Source organism: Aphis gossypii, chromosome 1 (genome assembly GCF_020184175.1).
Source record: "Aphis gossypii isolate Hap1 chromosome 1, ASM2018417v2, whole genome shotgun sequence".
NCBI classification, from domain to species: Eukaryota; Metazoa; Arthropoda; class Insecta; order Hemiptera; family Aphididae; genus Aphis; species Aphis gossypii.
In genome coordinates, this window is record NC_065530.1 from 86,438,668 (window position 1) to 86,461,309 (window position 22,642).

Genomic DNA, 22,642 nt, shown 5'->3' on the forward strand with positions numbered 1-22,642 from the left:
TAAATTAAAAATTATTGTACTATAATTTATTATAACAGTGGGTTGCATTTTTCCTAAAACATTGCATTAATTCAAAATATCGACTAGAACATAATTTATTATAATCTGTATTTAATGCATTATTGTATACTTCAATCAATTTTATTATAACCTGAATATTCACTCGGTATTCACATGAACAAAATAGGAAATTCAACGGGGTTTTCACAGAAATACGGTGCATAAAATAATTAAAAAATTTCGCTATTTATAACTTGTGTAACATCATATTATATGTGTGCGAATAGGTGTATGTCATTTTAATAATAACTTAGTTATCATCAAATAGTTATGTGCAAGTTGTATACGGGGTTAATGCAATTAAGTGTCCATTACAGTCCATCAGTTCAAAACTGATCCTTTGAACCTGCACTTATTTGTATTAATTGATTATATATTTCATACATGCATAAAATAAGTATCATATTAAACAAACTCATGTATAATATTATATAGAATAGTTTAGTTTTTCTATTATATCAAATATATAAAATTACATACTGTGCTGAAATTGGATTGTCAATATTTAATTTTAAAATTTGTAGTTGAAAAAGGATGACGAAATGTAATCATAAGAAGATTGATCTTTAGATCAGATTTAATATTTAAATTTTAAATAGCTGGGTTATCATTCACTCACGTTCATAAACTCTATGTATTATTATATAATATATTATTATCACCAGTTAATTATTTTCTTGAATTGAACATACTTTAAAAAATAACACAAGACATTCTCTTGTTTCTACATTAAAATATGATAGAATCTGATGAACGTGTATTACTATAAGATATTTATAGTTGTATTACTTTATTTTAATAGTTATTATTGTAGCACTATATAAAAAAGAAAAATAGTCGTTCTATAATAATTTTTATAAAATTACACTTAGCTATTGAATAGTATGATCTTTATCGTAATTTAACGATTTGTAAGTCACTGTAAGTTGTAATAATAAATAATTTAATAATAATATAGAAATATAGAGCGTATCGAGTTAAGACGACGTAACATTATGCGGAAAGTTTGATTTTAAAATGGTGAGATCGATTGGTATGAAAATTTAAAAATAGTTTCTCATGAAGTTGGAAAAAACATGGACGAAAATACAGAGTCTAATACATTTGAGAGTTGAGGGTGTTATTTTGAGAAGTGGTGAAATGAATGCATGGTTAGAATAACATTCAAAGCTAGTTAAAAGTATCGAGAATTGTCGAAATGAGGGTGTAGTCATACGGTGGATGTTTGGTTTTTAGTAAGAATTTCGCTCGAAAAAAAGTAGTTTAAATTCATTTAATGTGCAGTGATCAGAAAAAAAGTATTTTGACGTCATGGTAATAATATAGTATGTTATTTATCTATGTATCATTATGCCAAGTTTTTAAATATTATATTGAATTAGTATTGTTAATAAAAATGCAAATACATATATGCTAATATATATAAACATTCTAAACTAAACCATAATAATATTATAATAGTTTAGTCGTTGAACGTTTAGGTATTTGAACTATACAATTTCTCTCGAATATTTCAGAGGCATTATAATATTTTTTTTATAGATATAAAATGTTTACCAAAAAAATATTTACATATCTACTAAATTATTATAATGAGCTATTATACCTTCTGTAAAATGTACAAACGTGATATATTATGATGACGACGACGGAGATGATAAATTGAAAATAATGTACAGATCTCATTAATTATTTTAAATATGCAGCTACCCGTTAGAGTAATAAAAATAATAATTATAGCATGTGTATGCCGTTGTAAAATGCTTAGGTACTATTATTATAATGTTTTGTATATACAGTAGGTACAATAAAAAATATTAATAAAAATATTATAAAAAATTTATATTTCTGGGAATTAATTTATACGAGAAACAAAAACAATGTGTTTATTAATATCAGCTAGATTCCGTGGTGACCAACACTTTTTGGTTTGATATTGGTGTGTACTCGACACTTGTACACGGATTGTGCATAAGCAAAAAGATTTTTTTTAAAAAAAAAAAAAACGATTTTAATGAACTCCAACATGTACATCGGTGTATCGTGATTATATTATAATATGGAAAACATCATGATATATTATTAAAGTAGGTACCTTCTACCTTCTAGTATTTATACTAACACATTTTTTATATAATACATTTTTAATTTAAAATATTTTTTCAGTATATATAACATTACCTTATTCATATTATAAATTCTTATGTTTGTAATTATGTTTTTTAACCCCGAAGTAGTAAAAAGTAATTATAAATGTATAACCATTGTTAATACAATAAACTACTACATGCTTACAAAAATAATTGGGTGTACTTTGTTATATTATTATTGTTATTTTATTTTTGAAACAGTAGTAAAATAAATGTATTATGTATAATATAATGTCTGGTTAAATGGAAAAAATAATAGTGAATGAAATGTTTAAGTAAATTTTGTTTAATGTATAAAATATTTTTTTTTGAAATTATAAGGACAAAATGTTTAAATTAAAAATATTAATAACTACGTCTATTTTATCTTAAAGTAATTTATTATTTTATTTTTAATTTAAAAATAAACAAAATAAATTAAAAAATTATATTATAAATTCAAATCATTAAATAAGTTTATTCATTTATTTTTAGTATATAATTATAGGTATATGTGTAAATAAGTCATGTTTATAACATATTTATCACATAAAATGCATTATACACAGTCGTCAAAATATACTTCTATAGTATCTATATATGTTTATTATAAAATCAGAGTTTGACCTATAACAAATTTCAATTTATTTTTCACAATTAAATTTGTATTTTTATTTGATCATAAAATACATTTTTGTTGTCGAAGATGGACATATTCAAGGAAAGAGCGATAAAACAATACTACTAAAGTGTGAAAATTATGAATAAGTATATGAATTTGAATAGCTTTTATCTAGCCTATAAATTAAATAAGTACTACATTATATAGTGTTTGAGTGTACCATTCACTATGTCTATTATATTTAAATTGAGTAGCATTTCATTAAGTACAACATTATATTACAGTATATTATACATGTTAACCTGTAGTGGCAGGTGTCAACAATAACAATAATGCACTGATTTACTGGTAAAATTGACGTATGCCAAACTAAGCTATATAGGTACGCTGTTACTATAATATCTATAATATTAATGCCGCGTGCTGGGTTACATAAAAAAATTGATTAATTTAATGGACGAATCATGGGGTACTAAATCATGTTTAAGCCACCATTAGCTTATTAATTAATTAAATGTTTAATGATTATTCATGTAACTTGGCATTAGTATATTGCAGATATATTAATGTGGTCTTTTAATAGTAACTAAATATTATGCTAAATTATAGTTACTACAGGTTTTAAGGTTTCTAGTTTTTAAATACCTAAGTATATATTATATTGAGTGATTTTATGAAATTCACAAATTCTTTGTACGCTTTGATTATACATATTTCATTGAAATCTATTTTATAATATGGTTAATTGATATACGTATAAAAATCAATAAGGTATTACGCACTATTTGTTCCAGATAGGTACATTATAACAAGTATTGATAAAAGTCATCAATAGATTATAATTCATTAAAATACTTTAAATTTATAAAATAGTGCTATTTTGATAACCATAAGAGTAATATCATAGTGTACATCTTTGCTTTAACTTCATACATGGTGCCCTTGGTTCATAAAATCAGTAGTAAACGGACGAAGCTCGCAAATATTCATATCGGAATCGTGAATAATGACGCGAAGACGATTTGATCGAGGATCGAACAGTGGATCCAGGATCCAGGATCTTCAAGCAAAAAATATTGCAGTTACTCGTTTAGTATAATATCTATACCGTAATAATACAGAGGAAAAATTCCATAGCAGTAAACGTCTTACAACACAAACGCCAATGATTGAAATGTTTCTAAAATTGAAATTTTTAAGCAATAGCTGTGGAATATATATTAGCTAACCGTTGCACAAGACATAAAGAGTTATTCCTTAATCTATTAGTCCCAAGGTGATAGTAATCTACTGATTATGACGGCAAGAGTATAAACAAAATCGACCACAGTTTTGGTTATTGAAACAAAACAGAGCAATTTATGCGATATATCGTTTATGATGTTCGACAGCGATCACACTATCGTTTTGCAAACAGACAACCTGAATTTCTCCGTTATAAAAAGTTTCCAACATTTATCGCTACCAAACTTTCTCGTAGTTAATCGAGTTTATACCACTACTGTGGCGATTTTCTTTGTCCATACATAATATACAGTTTTACGTTAAGCTAGGTTTACGTCTGTCATCTGCCGTGTCGTGTCGAAAAATTGAGCTCAAGCCAACCGGAAACTACTTGGTAGACCATGGTTTGTGAATGTTATCACGATTATACGACGGACAATCAAAATACGGTAAATACGACATTTCATACGATATGTATCTGTGTCCCAGCTTATTCGTTACTATGTAACTACAATATTCTCCGTCGGTCAATCATAAGATAAAACCGTTTATTCAGCGTCAACCGCGCGCCGTCATATTTTCAACGTCCCTTTAAACACTACGGTCGACGAAAAATGAAATATTATACGCTGTATACCATTTTGAATGGGTTAAATGCGATAAGTTTTGTTGACGCAATCAGGAAGTTTAAGGAAAACGATTTGGGTGATATGCAACGCTACGAAGCGAGTATTATTGTACACGTATAATATTAATAAAACTGCCAGCCTCATTGCTTTTTCCGTTCGACAAACGCAACGTCCATTCCCCGAGTAAGTAGTGTAAGCATTTTAGTCACCAATAGATGTTATTCACTGGTTCCATCAACTCTTGCTAAGACGTTTCAAATTCTCATTGAAAATATTTATCACAACAGTATTGATTGGACAAAGTCACTCATTATAATCCAGAAACAAATTCAATAGGATATGCTGGTAGACTTAAGTGGTTACGATTTAATAGTTTCGGTTTTCACTCAATATTCATATTAGTTTTTTTTTTTATCCACATGTCATTAAATATCATTAAGACAAAATTAGAAAAAAAATATATTATTAATTTAAGTGAGGACCAATCGGAATTTTAGTTACCTATCATATAATCGAAAAATTATAAATTAATACGACGTTATTATGTCTCGATATCGGTTTACGAGTAGTCTAGTACATTTTTAGAGTGAGTAGTACGTATATGAGTACATTGTAAATTCAGTTTAAATTCTCAGATGATCTTCAACATGTTAATAAAGTGACTGCAAGAAATAGAAATAGGTAAATATATAATATATGTATTGTATTGTCTGTATTGTCTGAATATAGCAAAAAAACATTGTATTAATATAATTATTTGCGTGTTTTATGTTTATAATAATAATTTATTCATTATCGCGCTACTGTTACTCACAACGATGTTAATAAAATCATAAAAAGCATAAAATATAAACAATATTTTTATTTATATTACTGGTATGGGTGGTTGCAGCCTGCTAGTCACCAACATTCAATGTTTGGGGAGGCGTGAGCTAAAATAGTTTCAAAACTTCTGCTGTGTACACTAATTGGTCGTTATTCGAAAGCTCTTATAGAGTGTATTAAAACATATATATTTTTTTAAATATGTAATAAAACATAATGTTTAAGACTGTTATCCGTTAAAATAACCATAATGAAATTAACATAATAATATTAAGATAAATATAAGCGTATACTCGATTACAAAACAAATTATGCATAGTAAAACCCCTTTAATTAAAAATTTTAATTGCCTACTTTAAACAAATTAAATTTTTCTACATTGCAAATCAAAAATTATTGGTGCATTTATTATAGTAGTAATAAATGTCTATACTTTATTAATGGACAAATTAAGTATGTTTTTATGTTTACCTCCGTAATGACTTCAGCCGGATCAGGATTATCAGGGGTAACCGTTCTGCGAGTCTGATTCATTACAGGTGGAGGAGATTGACACTTGGTTAGATTTCCAGTGGCCATACCTGTAGAAAAAAATATAAAATTTTAAATTATCAAAAAGTTTGCAAATAATAATAAATAAATAATGACAAGAAAAATGATTATAAAAATATAAACTTTACAAAGCATCATGATGAACAAAAAAATTAGATTTCAAGTCTTATTAAAAAAGTTCGATATACGTTTTTATTGAAGTGCTGAGATGATAAACTTATAATCATAATTTATTAGGTATTGGTTATTATTAAATATTATCATTCTCACTTATTTGAAAATTATTTTTACGAAGAAATAATTCTGTGGCGCCGTTCTAACTTCGGATGTTTCATAATTAATTAGGTATCTACTAAACGCCAAGTGTGGTAAAATATAAATTTAAACTTGTAATTATTATGAAATGTTCCTAGAGTTCATTTATATGTTGATGATAGTCGTTTGTAATGCATCCACGGATATCACACGTAAAAATAAATATAAATATGTGCCTACTTAGATATTTATAATATTTTACAACACTACAACGTATTCAATATTGTAAGCCGATATATATATATATTATATATATATATATATATATAAAATAAGTGTAATAAATAACACTAGGCAGCTCATATATCTCAAATTTTAACAATTATTTACCACCGTCTTTAATTTTTAATTAAAAATACTATCTTATCTTGTCGGCTTTGTTGTTCTTTCAGTGTTGTACGGAAAATGGATTTAAAACGATTTTTTTCCCTTCCGCCATCGTCAGTACCGCTGGAGTATAGACGGCAATCAAATTCTTCCGCGGCTATATAATTAAAAGCTTAAGTCGAAACATATAGCGTACTACGAACTTCGCCTCTTATTTTTTTGTTTTTCTAAAGGTAGTTTTTATCACAGATAAAAAAAATGCGTGTCACCCCATTCATATATATATATAGGTATATACGTCGTAGCCAGGGTGCCATGACATTGTTTTATTTTTTTTATTAAAGGCCGTGGTAACAATAGGATTAACCGATTTGGCTTGAGCTAACGGCATGTGATTATACGAACGGGAAATTCGTCAAGCTCAATCCGACGTGAACGGTAGTGTTGTTGTGGTTTGGACACAGCGAGAACTCGTAATATAAAGGGATCCGATCCCATGATTGTTAATAATTTATGGTTACGAACGTATAGGTACGTCGTTACATTGGTCGTGCCACTAAGCACATCGTTCATAATAAATACGTAAATTCTACACACAACAGTCACTCTTACATAGTCCCAACCACCCGTATGATTATATATACAGGACGATTATTTTATCACCATAAAGTAATTTACTCGGAAAATATGTAAGGTTTTTAAAATAAATCATACATTTTTTAAACATTTTGATGTGTGTTGTAATGACTTACAATTATATACATTTTTTTAATTATGTAAAAAATATACATTTTATGCCACGTTAAATGCAGTTGTTTTCTGGGAAAACGCATAGCGATAAAAGAATCATCATGTATAATACTATAATGTTATGTATATTATATGAAAATATACGTGTGAAGTATACATTTAAATGTATTTGGAACCATCTGCTATAGTTTATTGTTCTCAGAACACATAAAATGAATTAAACGCATATTCGATTAAAGCTATGTTTTTTGTTTTCATATGATCTTTTAACTTTATTATGTTGTAAGCTTAATATTGCGATGCAGACATCACCAACATAATTTATTGTGATAGGTTTATAAGCTGTGCTCATATTTATCCAGTGGAAGGGTGATCATAATTCATTTTTTTTTTTTTAATATTTTTATTACAATTTCCTTAAATTCCAAATAAAACGTATAAATATAAAATTAAGGTTATTGCGTACTATTGAGTTTTGAAAACATTTAATTAGTTTTGTAATACATTTTGACTGATCATCTTAACCTTATTCATGACACACAATTATATTTTTTTAAATAACAACAAATATTTTGTAAATAATAGTTAACTTTCACATGAGTATAAAACTTTAATAATTAAATTAATTTGAAATTTCAAAATAAATGATTGAAGCGGAGTTGGCAAATACATTTATCATTTATGCATATTTATTTCGAATTTAAACTAATGATCTATCACGTAATATGCTTTAGAAATTTATAATACAAAAATCTTTGAATCTTAATTTATATTATTATAACCTTTAATTAAAATATTTTGTCAATGGATGCAGTTTTACATTCAACGCATTGTTCATTATTACCGACCTGCGTTTGGGTATTTCAAGATAAGATTATTATAATTATAATTTATAACATTCTAATACATAGAGCTTATATAATAACAATAGTTAATTTATTTTTTAATATAAAATATTTTACAATATCCAACTGTAAAAATGATGATAATAACTGTATCAATTTTAATATTTAAAATATAGATAATTGAATTGTGTTATAATAATCACAGTGGACCATCGAATACATGATTCATATATTCTAATAAAATACATTTTGCAACTGTAGAGAGTTACTAAGCTAAAATATGATAAATGTAATAACTGACATTTTGTTATTTTAAAATATTAATTTTTTTTACAAAATAAATATAATGTATGTTATCCCTATGAAAATTCAAGCTTATTTTTTAAATTCACATAACAGTTCTATATTTGTTAAATCAAAAATATAGGGAAGAGAAAGTAAAAGGTTACGTCAAAATCTTCGTAAGTAAAAACTAAATTTTTGATGTGTTCAATTTACTATTGTTTAACTGTTAAAATACATTTCAAATAACCATATTATCTTACAATTTATATTACAAAAATTATATTTATTCTTTGAAAACAATAATTATTCATTAAAAATAGTTTAATTTTGGTAAAATAAGTGTTTTAAATCATCGATTGGGTATACAAATATTAAAACAATATAATAAAATCAAATCTTACCGTTTCTTAGTTTATTGGTAGCGATTAAGTCTTTCATCAAATTTGAGTGTTTCTGAAATCAAATAAATTTTACAATTCATTAAGATACTATAGCAATGTATGTTTTTCATAATCCTTAAAAAAGTACATATAATATAAATTTAAAAAATTAAATTAAAATATTCAAACATAATTTCATTTCTGTATCAAAGATATTGTTCGAATACAATATATTACAAATTTACATTTTACAATATTAACAAGTAAGACAGTTCTGTATAATGCTATACAAAACGAGATCCTACCCTAAAAACAATAAGTAATCAGACTAATACTAGTCCAATATATTTAAATTAGTGCTACACCTTCATTAACTGTTTTTGTTGATGTTGTACTTAAAATGATAAAATTTAAGGAAGAGGGTATCTCCAAATAATGTCCTTCAATTTTGGCTCCTGAAATATTAAATTAAAAATGTGTGTTTGATGACCTTATAAAAAAAATATTTAAAATTTGTTCACAATCTGTTCAAAAATATTGATCAATTATCATCAAGAAAATTTGTTAATTACAAATGAGTACTGTAAAACTAATAATTATATTATTGATAATATAAATCAAAATATTTATCATTAAAATAATATAATTTAATAATAAATTGGTTTTGTAAAAATATTTTAAAAGTTTTAAATTTAATTAAAATATTTCAATGTTTAGATAAAAAAAAAATTTAATTTTGTGATCATACGTCACATGTTTAAGGTGAAAAATAGACATTCAACAAAATTTTAAAGAAATTAAAAAATTGTTTTAATTAAATATAACAAAGTAAATTACATGAAATTAAAATAGATATATGTATATTTTTTTGTAATATTTGGACATTAGTTCAGGTTTTTGAATACTTAAAAAATGAATCATGTATATTAATTTTTCGATTACAAAATGATGTATGTTGTACGTATGTTAGACGAAGAAAACATATGTGGGTATGGTGTTATTTTAAAGATAGATTAAAACACAGAATAATAACGTTTATTGGATGGTTGAATGACAATAAACTTAAAACAATTAAGAAAGATACAAAAAATGGATCTCCCCTAACTATCTCAACATACGACAGGAAATCGCTATCACAAGATGTAGGATCGGACACTCCTTTGCAATCCATTTATTTCTCATCAGCAAAATTCTTCCACCCATTTGTGATGAATGTCACGCAGACCTTTCAGTCCATCATATCATCCAAGTTTGCACGAAGTACCGGGACAAAAGAAACAACCGAATATGGAAGAAGCTCTCAACGAAAATATTTCTACTAAAATAATTAAATTTCTAACTAAAATTCATGTCATAAACAAAGTTTAACAGTAAAAAAATCGTTTTTCCTTAGTTTCTAAGTCGCATTATAATTTGTTATTCGTTTTCAATTAATTTATTATTTATATTTAAATTACGTTAGGCTAATCACCTATCATCTATGATGTTGAAGACTTATTTCTTATAAAAATAATAATAACATTTATATAACATTGTTTTACAAACCGTACATTTATTTACTGATTATTAATGAGTACATTATACAATTTTAGTTATATATATATATATAACATAAACTATGATTTTTTATTTTTTTTTGGAGGGTACACATGTATTTAAAAATTAAAGTTGGCATATTTGATGTGATTGTTGATAAAAATACTTAATAAATAACTCATAATTTCCTTTTTTATTTGAACAAAAATGAAAAATAATAAAATACAATTTTTGATTTCTATTTTAAATTCAAATTTAATATTTTATAAAATTAAAAAAAAAAATCATCCCCTGTTCATGATAAAAGCTTATAAGCTTATAATATATTATGTTATTAATATAAGATTTGATAAAACGTATATAAGAATGAGTATGAATTAAGCTCCAAATGAAAAGCTTTCAATGTAATCGGAATTGGTGAAATACACTGGATATAATACACTAGCATGCATTTGTAAATAGTGATCATATGTGCACACATTTTTACGATCTTAAACCTATTCAATATATTAATCAACTAAATAAAGACATCCGATGAGAGGAATGTATGCTCGTTGCTGCATCGTCATTACCATCATCATCAACACCACCATTGAAATTTTTACGACGTCTATGAGGTAAGAGTCGGTGTTTAACGCCTGTAAATAAATTCAGCTCTTGTTCACATTTTTATGTGATAAAAAGGGATGAGATATGAAGACGACGAACACAGAAAATAGGAAACAGAAACGCGTACACGAAGAAACGAAGGAACTAAAAGGTTTTGTTATCTCAGGTTAGTACCTACTTTATACTTTTCTCCTTAACGCTAATGCCCCGAATCTTTTATTTATTTATTTGTTTTTTTTTAGCATAGCGTTTTTTCTCTTTGACTTCGTAAAAATAAATAATAGGATATTTTAAAACACGACAGACTAAAGCAACAACATCAGAAAAAAACCGCTCTCGCTCTTAAAAAAAAAAAAAATCGCTTTACCTTTCTTTTGATTCTTAATAGTTTGGTTGTATTGTTTACATTGATGTTAACGTTTTCCTCTAAAATTAATACCATTTAAACCAGAAATAATGGAATACAATAACAGTTATATGAGAAATATATTATGTATGTATATATAATTTTTATAACAAAATAGACAATATAAATTTTACGTATTTACTTTAATTTGTAAACTGATCATTACAATGCAACATATACCAATTAAAAACTTATCCAGAGAATTATTTTTTAAGTTAGACACTAGGTTTTTCTAAAAGCATTACCTATCGTTTTTGGTAAAATTTATTTTTTCATGATTTGAAGTTATTTCAAAACAACATTTTTGAAAATAAATTTAATTTCAATCTTTATTTTATCGTTATAATTTTCAATATTTTGGATTTTTGAACTGCAGAAAATATTTTTAAATTTCATATTCTCCGACATTTTTTCTGAGTACTTTAATATGTATAAATATTAGAGTAAATAGTTCATTATTTATAAATATTTAAAGCTAAGATGAATGGACCAACATTTCGTGCAACATCTATGTAAATCATTTACAATACATATACGTAGACCATCTATGATTCCAATAAATTATAAGTTACAGATAATTAAATAAACACTCTATTCTATGAAATAAAACGTTTGTGTTCTCATAAAACGTTTAATATTATATTGATGAAAAATAGGAGAAAAATTTGTTTGAAAAGACTCTGAAATATAACACGGAACAATATTTTTAAAAAATTAATGTATTTAAAAACATGAACTATCAAGAAATTCACTGTATTTAGTAGAATTGCTAAGGATGGAAATAAATAAAATAATATACATATACAAAGAATTTTTTGAACTTTGCTATATTTAATACTAATTTTCTTTGAGATCATAATTATTATAAGTTCAACTGCCGTGATTGAAATCACAAACTAGACGAAAATTATTTTTTAGGTATTTTCAAAGTAAATACTCTGCAGATAGTAAATTCGTTTTACGAGGAAATGAAACAAAGCAATAAGTCGTAACGCATTTTAACTGGAATGAATGACTATAAATTTATTATACATTATATTTTTATGATCCACCCAATCTCGTCAAAATATTATTATTAAAAGTAGCGAGGAAACACCATAAAAGAAAAGACCATCAGATCCCATAATACCTGCTATATAGTATTTTAAAATATAGTTTTCTCTCGTTTACGTACCCATTAAAATATTATATTATATAGTTTTACTTTTACGTATTATTATAACGGTTCTATTTTTTTAATCATTACGCATAACACCATCAATAACTATATAATAAAGGAACATATTACTTATTTAAATATTATACACAACGTATAGTCTTTGTAGTGGTAGTAACTTTGGAATAATAAAAAATCGGTCGAATTTATGAAGAAACTTGACGGAGAGATAAAGCTGTTACTTTAAGTTACATTATACCATAATATGATTATTAAATAATATGACTTTTTTTTTTATTATTATTATTATTTTAAAATCCTCGAAATTACAATCAAAGTGCATACTAAATGTAAAAATAAATAGGTATTTTAAAAATGCATGTAGCTGAATAATAAATTAATTATACAATATTTACAATAAGTAGGTATTTAACAACAGTTATACAAAATTCATTCAATTTTCTAGTTAACTTTGTAATTAACGGAATTTACAATGCTTTGTGTTTTATTTTATGATAAAAGCGATGAATATATTGATTTTTTAATTTGAGGTAGTAAAAATTCTTGGGTTATAAGCTTTGTGGGAGGTTTCTGGTATACAAATTGATCTAGTTGGTACTTAGAGGATTTTGGACGTTCAAATTTAAAAAAGTTCCCAGGACTTTTTAAAATAACCAAGAATGAAAAAAAACTAAGGAAAAACTTGAATTTTAGGCAAATTTACTATTGAATAAAATCGATATTGCTTTATTAATGTAAATTAAACTAGCAACGAATACTCTTAGTTGGAAAATTTTCATATAACGATTATATATTAATTTCTATGCATGATACAATTTTCCTATTTTGACTCTTTTTGACGTGCATGAAGTTAGCTTCCCACTTTATCCTGTCTATCTCAAACTTATACTAATATTTTGAAACTTATTTGGAATCATTTATAACTTAATTTACCAAATCAGTCTTAATGCTTGGCATAATATATTGATATTTTCAAAAGTGCAAAGATAGACAAAATTCTATTATGAGCAAGACTGGCATAACGGCTGGTAAGTAAAAAATGTTGGGATTGAATAGACTATTTTCTTTCAAATTGAAAATTCGTACATTTTTTATAAAAAATATATATAGTTCTTAATTCGGAAAATTCGATTCCTAATTTTTTCAAAGTATTATTGAAGGTTTGAAGTAGATAGAATACAATTAATGGGTACATCTCTTTTTGAGCCATTTGAAAACATTTTTAATTTTCCATTATTTTTTTAGTTTTTTTTTTTTTAATGTACTTATTATAATAATCAAATTTTTGTTCAGTCATAAAGCTTGAAAATTTAATTTTAAAAGAACATTTTTGTAAGATTTTTATTTCAGAATTCAAAATAACAAAAATACGTAGTTGCAATATTTTTTATAAATATTTCAAGTTAGAATTTTAACAAAACTCTTAAAAATTATAAAACTATAAATAATTTAGTAGTTAATTAATAAAATGTGTAATAGTAAGCTAAGAATTAAAAATTTATCACAAGGTTTTTCAAAAGCAGTTTATACCGTATCCAAAAAATCTAAGAAAAACATGTAATATTAGTTTTTTATGAACACTTTATTTCATATATTTTAAATCATATTTTGACTAAATTAAATATTTAAATGGAGATAAATTATCTTAGTTATTTGTTATAATTTAAAAATATTATTCTTGGGTACTTAAAACTTTTACTATACAATATTTTACTTTATACACATAATGACATTTTAAAATGCAATAGTATGGACCAAAACTTAGTTTAACTTATTGTATTACTAATAGTAAAATAAATTGCTTTAATCGCTCTACAAATGTATCATAAAATATAGTTAGTAATTTAAGTTGAAAGATTGTCACACTCAAAATTATTTTTCGAATACAATGATTATCATTAAATTGAAATTCAACACATACATTTCAGTGATCTCTTTTTAGTTAAAGAAGTATATACAATATATTATATTGAACAATAAATCGATAACTCCCTTTTGCGCTCTTTTTAAAAAATAAATATTTGATATTGTTTTGTGTAGTTCTCATGTTTTGGAACAGAAAAAACTTCTATTAATATTAAACTTTGAGGGAAGATTTTGATTAAAATATGGTTGAGTTATGACTTGATGGGAGAGGAGTTGTGTTCTCGGATTGTGTTCTAAAGTAAGAAATTAATAGTAGTTTATTAATTAATTCAAAAAAACTAAAAAGTTACTAACAACAACCGAAAATTGGTAATATTTACGCATCACTAGTTTTTGACAAAATCGATTTTGTTTTTTGTTTCACTAAATATTTATTTTAACATTTCCTATACATCATGCTATTGTTTTTTAATTAGTTCTTTTTGTATTATTTATTTTTATTTTATTTTAAATTTTCTAACTGTTTAATCTTTATCAATTAATAGAAAGAAAAAAAATATTTAACGTGTAATATGAGTTGTATGTTTTTCTTACGATAGTTAAAAAATATTGTTTATATATTGATACAACTTTTTTTTAAGTTCCAATTTTAATTTAAATTATAAATGATATTTCATCAAAGATATTTATTTAATTAAAAATATATACTGATCATAGAAATTTAAAACATCCAATTACTATATACTTAAACTAAAATGACTTATGTGGTTTAATAACATTGTTAAAAATATTTTTGAGGTGTATTTCAAGTAGGTTAATACAAAATATTTATATTTAAATTTAAATATAAGTAGGTACATTTCAAAATATATTTAGTACTTTGGTATAAAAATATTTTTAAATTGAGTGAAAATAAAATAAATAGTCAAATCTAAAAAATTCAGAAAATGTGTATTTTAAGGGAAACTATTTTAGAGTTTTTCCCTTTAAATATAAAGCCACCAAATAAGGATTTTAATTATTTTTAATAACTGTACCTATTTTAAATTCAAAAAAGTAATTAAATACTTTAAAAGTGTTTTGACAAAGTGACCTCAGTTTTATAATTTATTTTAATATTTTATTGCACCGATATCGACCGACCATTTCCCTGGTTATAAATAAGTTGAATTAGGAGTTCGATATTTATTGTAAGAAGTTTACTCATGAATCTGTTTGATATAATGTGCCTACGTGATATAACTTCGGTTGTTTATGAATCCTGATGAACGATTGACATCAAAAGAATAAACCACGTGACGAGTTTCTAGTTGGTTATACGCCATTTGTAATTTTAACCACGTCAGGTGGTTAACATCGGTAAATTAGCGGAGCATTGACACGGAAATTGTATATAATGTATATTATTATAACGTATACATTTAAAATATGAAAACGGAATTCTATATATTTTGTACGTGTGCAAAGGCTACCTCCGTTTCACTCAAACCGATTTCCGTAACTTCCATCATAAGATAATTTAATGATAACAGACGTGACTTAGTGACACGTTGTGCTTTGGCCGAATTTCCGGCGAGAATATGTACGTGTTGTGTAAATACGCACTAGCTGGCTATTTTGGCTTTTATGCCATAATAATAGATCATTAGGTATGTAAACCTACAGTTGTTGATTTGTTATTGCTGCCAGTTATTGTTAGTACAATAGAATAGTATAATTAACTGACAGAAATAAATTAAAATCTCGACCCATCCCCAAAAATGTAAACATAAAACAAATCAACTCAATCAAATAATCATAATAATATTATTTTATACAGGATGACTTACATCGTAGTGGTTTTCGTATAAGGTCTTCTAAATAAACTTTAACAATTTGAAAATAAATTTTTATACAAAATGAACATTTATTATATTTATTTAAATGAATTAAAGGTGTTAATAAATGTTTACCATTTACTCTCGCCAAAAATAAAATTATAAAAGTTAAACAATTCAATTTTGTGATGAATAAATTTTCTATTAATCTTAATATTGATATTAATTAAATTAAATTCATAAATAGTTCGAAATAATATTTTATTTTTAAAAGTTATTAACCAATTTATAATATAGATATAAATTACTCTTTTCACTTAGTAGCTTTCCATTCTTTTTCACTCAGTCTGTTTTATTTCCATATGACACAAAATTAATTTCATCAAATTCAGAAGGAAAGCTAAATTTATTAAGTTCAAAATAACACGTCACCAAAACCTAACAACTAAGACTGTAAAAAGTTGTTTACAAAGCTACACAAAGGTTAAGGGTTAAGTTAGGTTAGATGTCTTTAATAAAAAATAAAAAATCTATCTCAGTCTCAAACTATATTATAAACAATTCAAATTAATTAAATTGTGCAATATATTATATCGTATGTATTTGTTAATTTAACTATGGCAGATTAATATTTTAGTTATATCGGTGGGTAGGGAATAATAATTTAGGGTTGGAGATATGTTATTAAAATTAGTGAGTGGTTAATAATACGATGGTTAAACGAAAACGCGATGTAGGTATATAATAAAATTAGGAGGTAGATGCATTAATATTATGAGAAATTTTGTATTTTACACGATCAAAAACAAAAAAAAAAACCGTAAATGTTATTCTAGGTACTTTAATTACAATATCATATATTATGTATTATGTACACGTAATAAATGTGCTCTCTTATAATATAGAAATTGTTAATTAATTAAATTTGTTAATTGCATATACCGATATCTATCGAGTAATATCATCTACAAGGCTACATAAATGTTTTTGAAAAGTTACTTGTTTTTACATTATTTAATAACACCTGAAAATAATATATAGTTTTCTTCTGATATAAAAAATATTATACATAAATGTACAGAAAATACATTTATAATTATTAAGATTGTTTTTTTTATTTGTATTAAGTTTGTAAAACATGGAATTAAAGTACTTCATAGTCGATTATTATCGTAAAAATTAAGATCGAACTTGGTTAAAATATGTAAAATAACGATGATTTAATAGTAATTTTTAAACTACCTATTTGGTATAATATATATAAACAACAACTTTTTACAATGTTATAATACTATATGTATATACTACATTAAACCTGATAATCTCTATTATCTACTAAAAGTTTTAATGATTAATTGATATTATAACATTATTAATTATGTATTGTGTGTATCGAATATTTTTTTAGTTTATATAGTCATAACTAATAAATATAGAGTATAAAATTCAACCTGCGTAAAAAATATATATGCTTGTATATTATTGATTCCGTAATATCCCCAGCGCGAAAAAAACAAAATTATTACAAGTGTTTATATAAATACTGATTATCATTTAACTGAAAATAATTTGTGATAAATAAATCTCGTAAGCCATATATTTTTTAATCACTAACTTAACCGATTCACACAGTTCAGCAATCCAGAGGATTAAAAAGAAGTCAATGATAGTTCGATGATTTTTTCTAAATCTTAAACAAAGTACGAGCTTAGTTGCTATTAATTGTTTTATAGTTACGGTTACATGTAGTATTAAAAAGGATCGGTAGCGCTTAATAGGAACGTATATCGTGTAATAAGTTTATCATATTATTAAAAATTATATTATAATAATATATATATCTTTTTTGTAAAATGTATAGATACCAATAGGTGAATTAACAACGTGTATATACCTTTCACATATAATAATTATTAGAAAATATAAATAACTGTTCTATAAGTTTCGAAATTTCAATAAAAATTAATTATTAAGTTTAAGTACTTAAACCAATTTAAAAATGGTGCTCATGAAAACTTGTAATAATTTTTGTACGTCATCTATTTAAGTAATGTATTTTTTTTAATAATTATGTTAGTATTTTACAAATGAAGTTTAGAAAAAAAAAATATGTATAAATATATATTTTATTTTAACATGATGTATAAAATACGTAAGATGCGATTTTCAGAAATCATAAAAACTTTTATTAGAAAAGTGTTTTTCTAAAAATAATAAAAATGTTTTTAACATAAATAAATATTCAAAAACATTTTGAATTCATTTATCACATATTATGATACTTAGTATTATTAATGGTTTAAAAGTTAAAACTACAAAAGGACTAATAATAATAAATTGTTATTATTTTTTTTTCAGTAGTAAAAAACTTTTGAATGTATCGTTAATAAAGTCCAAAAGTAATTTTTAAATCTCTCTTGTATACTCCATTATTAAAAAAAGAAAAATATGATATAATATTAATATAGAAAATAAAATAATTGAACTAGTATCTGGTTTGTAACATTTCAGGTTTTGTAAAACGATTATTAATTAATCACGTTAATTATTTATTATTTAAATTTATCTGTGACATTTTTTAAAATATCATAAAATTAAACTTAGTTTATTTTAAAACATTACAAAATAAAATATATTAATCAATAACTATAACAATAATTTATAACTTTGCTCGGTATAATTTGTATGTATGTATAAATCAAAAAGTTGGGACAAATAAATTTTAATAAAAAATTAATCTCGTTACAGTAATAAATATTATAAATATATTTTCTGAACTTTAGAAATTACAATTTTTAAATGCTAACTGTCAGCAATTTTATTTTGAACCTTATACTTCCAGTGCTTCTATATACAATAATTCACTGACTTTCCATCTAACTAGCGACCATAAACTACCTACTTACAAAATTACTTTAAAAAATAAAAAAGTATGTTTACTAAATTGTATGGCCTACTTTTCGTCCTTCGATTAGTGAAATTGAAATGATTGTTTTAATCAATTTCAATTGAAAATAGTGTTTTTAATTAATTAATACAAATTAATTCAACTAATCTGTAACATCTGAATATGCAGTGCTGAGTGTTTTTTTAAATTTGGCTGCACTAGTTCTTTTTTCCTTTGTCTGAGGTCCATAAATCAGCCATGGTCTTGTTATTACATCCTTCAAATGTTGTTATTTCCGATCAGAGTGAATAGTCATACAGTATTTATTATAAAATATATCTAACAAGGTCTGAGAATCGTTAGATCATTGTATGGTCTAAAATCTTAATATCAAATAAAGTATAATGTATTGTAGTAAAAATCAGTTAAAAAAAATGTTGTTGTTTGCAAGTTAGATTAGCTTATATTTTTGCTAGCAATTATAGATATTATAATATTTTTATTTTATCAACATAATATCTAAAATTTATAACTAGAACTATTTTTTATATTTGTATATTATATTTTATTCACTTTTGTATTGTCAGGCAGAATAAATAATACAATATTAATTAGTTAGAGTTATTAATGTTAAATATAATATGTATTATATTATATTGTTATTAAAATTGTTTTAGATATAATTCTTAAAACCTCATCATCTAATAAAATATTGTTTCGTACAAAATTCGATTATTCCATCATATGTCTTAAAAATGTAAATCACATTTAAATCATATTTAAGAATAATTAGGTACCCATGTTATTTTAATATTTAAATAGATATTGACTCATAGGTAACTAAATTTGACATTGATAAAACATTGCGTATGGGAATTCTACTTTTTTTGATTGCTTTTGCACTTATTCATCAGTCATCACCAATAAATGTAGAATTATTCCAGTTATTTATGAATATATAATATTTATAGGATAGCATTCAGTCATTTAACGTTATTGCATATCGATTATTGTCTTCCAGCGAGTTCATAATAATAAAAGTTATCCATATTTTTAAATTTAATCATTTTTTCTAATTCTACTTCAGAACAGGTTAAATTGTATAACTAGAATCACAAACTTAAATAAATGCTATACTATATTGCTTAAATTAACATTCATAAATTAAAAAATTACAAATTACAACAATAAGTTTAAGATAATTATTAGGATAAGGATGACATAAATTTATCCTATGATAACTATCTTAAACTTTTTGTTGTAATTTATACGTTTTTCATTTTCTAATGTCAATTTAAATTTTAAGCAATATACTTACTTTAAAATTTATTTAAGATTTTTTTTAGTTAATATATATATAATTATTATTTTTAATCCAATATGATAAGCTTACAAAATAATAAAGCTATGATGATATTATTTTGTTTTATCTATTATACTTGTTGTAAATGCAGATTGTACAAAATTAAATAAATATGACAAAAAAAAAAAAAAAATTATATTGTTAAACGATGAGTTCTTTAGTGGTATATTAAAAATTGTTGAAAATAATGAGTACTCGGTATACCATGAAATATTTTCTCCTTTGTTGTATTTTTTATTTTTATTTTACATAAACTGATCGATTGGTGGTAAATATTATTATATGCTTTGATCATGTTCATAATAATGATTCAATTATTTGCTTATACATTATATTCACTTAATAACACGAAATTAAATGTAAAATACATAATAAAATACTGTTATAGTGTGATCGATAGTAAACTCCTTTTATAGTTTATAATAAGTAATAGTTGACAGTAATTATGGAAAAAAAAATAAGAAACAGTGATACAAATATATTTGAGAAATAAGCATTCTTGTATTAAAAAATTCAACTCATTTGTATTTTTCTTAATAATTATTTTTCAGAATTCAATAAAGTTATATTCAATTTGCTTAATTGTGATGGATTATAAACCATAAGTTATGAAAAAAACTTAACAATGTTGTAAAACAATATATTACTAGTAAATCGGTTTTTATTGTGACTGCATTTTAATAATTTAAATACTAATAACAATTCTTTGTTTTCCCTGTTGTATGTTGTACTGTTAATTATATTTTGTTAAAATAAAAAGTTAAATGCGTTCAATAAAATAAATCATATTACGTATTGAAACATATTTATACATTTTCAGTTTTTTTTTGCACAATATAGAAATGAGCCAATGAAAACTATAAATTTACATGTTTTTCAAAAAAAGACAGGTATTATTATAGTATGATAAATTATGTATTTAATGATATTTATCATTTTATTTATTGATTTTGTTTGTTAAACGTATCAGTTCTAACTCATTAGTCAGTGAATAATATTTTATTTTTATATTTAAATTGGTAAACACGAACGAGTACAATAATTAATTATAAAAGTTTACTTTTGATTAAATATTTCATTTTCATAATACATTCAAATAAAATTAAATTAATTTTAAAACCATCCAAATATAAAAGAAGGAAAAAAATCATTTAACTATTTTATTAATTCTTATAGCTAGATGATGCAATGCCGATGGACGCCACTTCGATACGTTATGTTGTTTTTAATTTTATTTTTTTATAATTATATAATATACATAAATTTTGAAAGTGATGATAAAAAAAAGTATTAAAAGTGCGTAGCACGCTTTTATATTCATTGTGTTCACAAGTGTCCTACACTAAAAATAATCATACTAATGTTATAACTATATTTTTTAGACTAAATATATTTAAGTAAGTCTCAATCACTCGACAAGGCTCAAGCTTCAAGTTTTCACGAACTTATGTCGGAAACAAATGGTTTTTGATTTTTTGGTTTTCGGTATCCACAATAAGCTACTTGGTCGGTATAAGTCTTGGGCTTTAAAACAAATAAATCGTAAAAAAAGAACTTTCAAAACTAAAAGAAGAACACTATAAAACAGTCCCTGTCATATCGACTGTCCAAGTACGAAATGTTAGGAGTGACAGACAGATGTCGCACATCTAGTTCCTTACACTGTGTGTTGTATCTGGACATTTGGTCATTAACATGGTGCGCGTGAAGTTAAATCGTTATCGAAACATAATAGGACGAATACGGTACAAATCGACGGGCGTCGCAAACATAGAAGATTTGTCAGAATATCCTGAAAAGGATAGCTATCATTATTCGAGTGATCGATTGGAATAGAGCGATCAAAAGATGAGGGTAAAAGAAAAAAAAGTCGGCAAGTGGGTACCGCTCTGCTGTACATTAGGGGGTGGGGTAGACCTCGGACTAGGGTAGATTAAATTTGAATGCAATGATAAGTATCATTGTATACGAAAAACGATTCTGAACGGAGATGATTTGTCAGTCTATAATATATTATAATTAAATATTGTCATATATT

The 22,642-nt window shown here is 24.4% G+C and overlaps 1 protein-coding gene across 4 annotated transcripts in view; it reads right to left on the minus strand.

Moving 5' to 3' along the window:
* LOC114131920 (rap guanine nucleotide exchange factor 4) overlaps window positions 1-22,642 on the minus strand; it is a 208,322-nt gene that overhangs the window by 30,454 nt on the left and 155,226 nt on the right. For all 4 annotated transcript variants that reach the window (XM_050198449.1, XM_027997268.2, XM_027997274.2 and 1 more), the window contains 2 exons: window positions 8,965-9,016; window positions 5,961-6,070 (listed from right to left, as the gene is read on the minus strand). In XM_050198449.1, coding sequence (XP_050054406.1) covers window positions 5,961-6,070; window positions 8,965-9,016 — 162 coding nt within the window. The remainder of the gene's footprint in view (window positions 1-5,960; window positions 6,071-8,964; window positions 9,017-22,642) is intronic.